The sequence below is a fragment of the Poecilia formosa genome, unplaced genomic scaffold (assembly GCF_000485575.1).
Source record: "Poecilia formosa unplaced genomic scaffold, Poecilia_formosa-5.1.2 Scaffold725, whole genome shotgun sequence".
Lineage (NCBI taxonomy): Eukaryota > Metazoa > Chordata > Actinopteri > Cyprinodontiformes > Poeciliidae > Poecilia > Poecilia formosa.
The window spans coordinates 120,815-125,567 of record NW_006800664.1 but is presented as its reverse complement, the minus strand read 5'-3'; the positions used below and the strand labels follow the sequence as shown (position 1 = coordinate 125,567).

The following is a 4,753-nucleotide window of genomic DNA, read 5'->3' as shown; positions in this document are numbered from 1 at the left end:
GACATTTGCCGCATGTCTTCCCCCTCTCTCACTACCCGTCAAACTACTTTCAAATAAAGGCCACTAGAGTCAACAAAACCTTTAAAAATAAATAAAGGTGATTACATCTTTATTTTCCAATTGGTCCTGCTTGTCATAATGTCTAGCTATGGGAAATGTGCCTGTAGTGATCATATGCTACCATAATTGGACAATCTTAAGACATAATTTCACAGTTAAATCTTGCAACTTATGATCAAATTCTGGTCTCATTTTGTTTTGATGCTCTTAGAGCTTCCGTGTTTTTAGGAGCTTTGGGGAAAAAAAAGTTTTGAAATTACTTTTATGAAAAAGAATGTTCCAGTAATCTGCATAACTTGGTGCATGTAGTCACATTCAAGGATGTGAAGTCTACTTGTTGAAACCTAATGCCCATTTGCTGTCTGCTTCAATGTCTTTAAGCAAATTTCAATATTTTGAAAACTGTTGCAAAAGAAACGTCTGAACTAGGATGGTACTCTCTTAGTTTCACACAAAACAAAAAATAAAAACATATACACGCTCTACCTAAATTTAAGATGCTGTTATACTTGTATAACATGGAATTTGCAAAAAAAAAAAAAAAAAAAAAAACTTCACAAATATTGTTAAATTAAAGCCATGTGGAAATTAAGTTAAGAATCTTACCAGTGACAGCAGTAAGTTGTACTCCACTGCTTCTGATGCTCTCAAACACAGAGAAGAGAGTGAATGTGTATCTGGTTCCAGCAGTGAGAGATGAAACTGTGTGAGTTACTGGTCCATCTCCATCTGGTGAACTGATGAATGTTTCTGATCCATTAAACTGGAGAACAAAGCTGGTGCTGTTGTTGATTTTATTCCACTGCAGGGTGATGCTGCTCTCATCTTGAATGGATGACCTGAAGCCTTCTGCATTTTGAGGTTCTTCGAAAAAATAAATAAATAAAAATCACAAGTGACTCCATCATGTCACTACAATTTGTCTGACAATGAACATAAGATATATTCAATTGTTCTTAAAAAAAAAAAAAAGTATACTGAAAACATATGATGAAAGTTTCTCTGTAAAACATAAAGGTCTCACAATAGTAGCTCTTCAACAACAGGTGCAGCTTTTAAAAAATAATGAAACTTTTTTTCTCTTACTGGTAACGGCAGCAATGCTGACTCCACTACTCCTGACGTTATCCAACACAGAGAAGAGAGTGAATGTGTATTTGGTTCCAGCAGTGAGAGATGTGACTGTATGTATCACTGGTCCATCTCCAGCTGGTGAACTGATGTTTGTCTCTGTGCCGTCATACTGGAGAACAAAGCTGATGTTGTTGTTTATCTTATTCCACTGCAGGGTGATGCTGCTCTCATTTTGACTTGATGCTCTGAAGCCCTCAGTGTTGGCTGGGACTGAGAGAAAAAGTTCATCTTTACTTAGAGTCTACGTAAAACAAAAAACAGAGGAGTCAAATTTCACTGAGATATTTTATGCCTCAGAATTGGGTTTTCCTTCAGAATGAAAACTGCAACTGTACTAACGATCTTGATTTTTCTCTTCATATATGAAAAATCATGAAACTCTAAAAAAATTAGAAAATATTAGAAAATATTAAATGGGCTTTAATATGGGAAATTTGAAATTTAAATCACCTTTGCCTAAACCCATTTGATATTTTCTCTGTATATCTGATTTTTTACTTAATTTTTTTATCATTCCATGGACAACACAGGAGTATTTCTCTCCGCTGTTTTTAAAATTTACATTTATTTCTATGTCTGATTTAGTGTTTTTGTTTGTGTGTTGTAAGTGCAATCTTGTATTTCAACGAGACAACCTGTACTATGGTCAAATAAAGAAAAAATAAATAAAAATTCCAAAAGTTTCACAGAGAACTTAAAGCATGAGTTTACAGTGTTAGTATGTGAGCAGTTATTAACACATTTGCTTCTTATGTTAAAGATCAATATATAGTACGAGTTACTTGGTTTGTAACAGATGAAAGGAAAACTCTGGGTGCAGTCTTCGTCCAGCCATTTTCCCGAGTCGCTGAATGAAGCAGCAACACATTGACTGTAATCATCGTTTGGCTGACCGGCCGCCCAGTGTCGAAACAGAGAGGGGCTGCTGTCTGACCACAGTTTGTCCCGATAAAGCCCAATCCACACCTCGATGCCACCCAGTAGTGTCCTGATGTTATTATTTTCTGCTTGATTTCGAATGCTGTGAAGAAAGAAAATTACAGAAACGAATGGAAAACTGAACTGGTTCTGCAGACAATAACTTTCTTTGTCTTGGATTATGATTACATTTTCCACATTTTTTTTGACATTTCAACAACAAACTGATAAAGTTTTATTGATTTCTCAGGACAGGTAAACTAAGTAGCACATAATGATAAAGCGTATAAAATGGACAAAGTTTTTTTTTATTTTCAAATGAAAATAAAATGTTAATGTTTGCTTTGTAGGTTCATAAGTTTTAATTTTGCTGCTGAATTACTGCAATGACAAAAGTGGGAGAAGAAAACTCATAGTGCTAAGTAGTACATTACATATTTCAATTTGTTTTAATATTGTGCTTTTATTACCTGGCCAGGTCAATATAATTCTCTCTGCAGAATCGCTGAGCTTCGGTCCAATTCAGTGATTGGGTACTGACGAAATAAGACGGCGAGCCACCGACTATACCTGCAGATAAAACAGACTGACGATTAGGAACGCTTGAAGTTTACCAGGTACGTTATTAATAAGGGAATTCCTAGGAAATGATGCCATCAAGTGGCTTTAACCAGAATTACATGAGCAGAGAAAGAGAAAATAGTTCCACCTTTTTCCCCCATGACCAACATTTCAGTGTTCAGGAGATTTTATACAAGTAACAAAAAGAATTACAGACTTTTAGTGTAAACTGAAAAAAAATCTTACCAGTGTAACACAAAAAACGTCTCAGGTCCAAGCACTGACGGTCATCCCACCCACCCAAATACGTGTTGTCACTTAAAAACCTAACACAGTGCTGCTGTCCACCGAGGTCATTGGGTGAGCCGGCTATCCAGTTCCTAAATGTATACTCTCCAGCTCCATAGAAGCTGCTGTCATTCAGGGACCATTTCCAGCTGTTGTACAACTCATCATAGAGGCCTATCCAAGCATTGCCTGTTGAAATACAGTTTCAAGTTGTCAATGAGCAGCTGTGAAGATTGATCTAAGAGAATTTGTATTTCTGAATGTCTCCAGACATTTTTTTTGTACAAATATATATATATATATGCATCTCAAAATATAAGATCTGTGTCTGAAACATTTAAGCATGCAGTGAGTGTTAAGAATCTACCCGAATAGCCAGGATTTGTCCTGAGAACAGCATCAACGTCGGCCAAGTTTTCAATGGTGGCCAGGTCGGTGTAGTCCCGTCTGCAGACACTCTGGGCGTTTGTCCAGGTTTGTGCAGAGCCTACAAAGTAGTACTGACGAGTTTGTGCAAAGGCAACGCTGAGGAGTGCACCTAGAATAAAACACATTGAGAAATCCATAGCTGTTGAGTACGGATGCATTCACTGGCCATTTTATTCAGTGCACCTGTTAACACAGTGATTCAGCCAAACACGTGACAGCAGTTCAATGCATTTAGGCACGAAGAGGTGGACAAGAAAACTTACTGATTTACAAATTGAGTTAGCTGAAAGATCGAGAACTAGATGGATTAATAACTATGTGTCCCTTCCTAGAAAAATATCTGTTCTAAACTTTGGGTACATTGAAAAGTTGCAATATTTATCACAAAGTTGTTTTAGGTCACTAGAATAGAGAAAAGGTAAGTAGGGAGATAGTTTTACATCCTGATAACTTGCTGCATTTCTTTTCCATATTATGCTTTATTTTTTAATGTAGAATTGATTTGCTGACTAATTTTCAATTCTTGTCATTAGTTGGAGTTTTACAAATGAGTGAAATGTGACAAAAACCTAAATATTAGCTTTCAGAATTTTGACTTAGTATCCTGTCCCACTTCAGTTATTAAAGAAAATATGCATTTGAAACATCAAGTTTCTTTTACATTTACTTTTCCATGAACAATCCTTTACTTTTAGTTTCTTACAGAAAGTATTTAGAAGAGAAAATTTTGGTTTTATTTTTATGCTTTATTTTACGTCTGTTTGTACAAGCTCCCTATTTGTAGGAATTCCTTTGATTTCAAATGAACATGCAACAAAATACAACATAAAGCAGAAAATTAAATCAAAAAGGTACGAACCTGCAAGTCCGAGGTAGATCAATCTAAAATCCATTGGTCAAACTTTTAAAATGACCAATAATGGTTTAATGGTCATCCACTGAATCTACCTTACGAAGTTCTCACATCTCAGTCAAGTAAAAAAAAAAATCCAGATACTCAACATTAAGATTTTAAAAGTTCATTTTTAAAAAAAAAAGTATTCACCTTCTTGTTGCTAAAATTGTCCTGACGGAAAATGATACACACCAAAGCAATGAGGAGGTGTGTGCTGCAATGAAGTGAAGATACTCATTAACAGAAACTTCAGGCGCTCTGCGGTTTTACTACTGTTAGAGTAACAAAGAAACACGTCTGATTAGTTTTATAGATCCTAGGAACTTTTCGGAAAGATTGTTCCTCGTTCTGCAGTAACATACAGGAATGAGGATGTGTTTCAACCCAGCTCTTGTGAAAATTAAAGTTATCCTTGTTGTCACTTAAAGCACAATGTACTGACATTTACACAAATGATATTAATAAACC

At 35.6% G+C, this 4,753-nt stretch overlaps 1 protein-coding gene across 1 annotated transcript; it reads right to left on the bottom strand.

Annotated features, from left to right (window-relative positions):
• Positions 1-631: 631 nt before the first annotated feature.
• Positions 632-4,283, bottom strand: LOC103131170 (secretory phospholipase A2 receptor-like). Its single transcript, XM_007542753.2, has 7 exons — positions 4,250-4,283; positions 3,329-3,499; positions 2,920-3,150; positions 2,583-2,682; positions 1,977-2,215; positions 1,147-1,404; positions 632-924 (listed from the first exon to the last, which is right to left on the bottom strand). The coding sequence occupies exons 1-7, from the start codon at positions 4,281-4,283 to the stop codon at positions 632-634; spliced, it is 1,326 nt and encodes a 441-aa protein (XP_007542815.1).
• Positions 4,284-4,753: the final 470 nt, after the last annotated feature.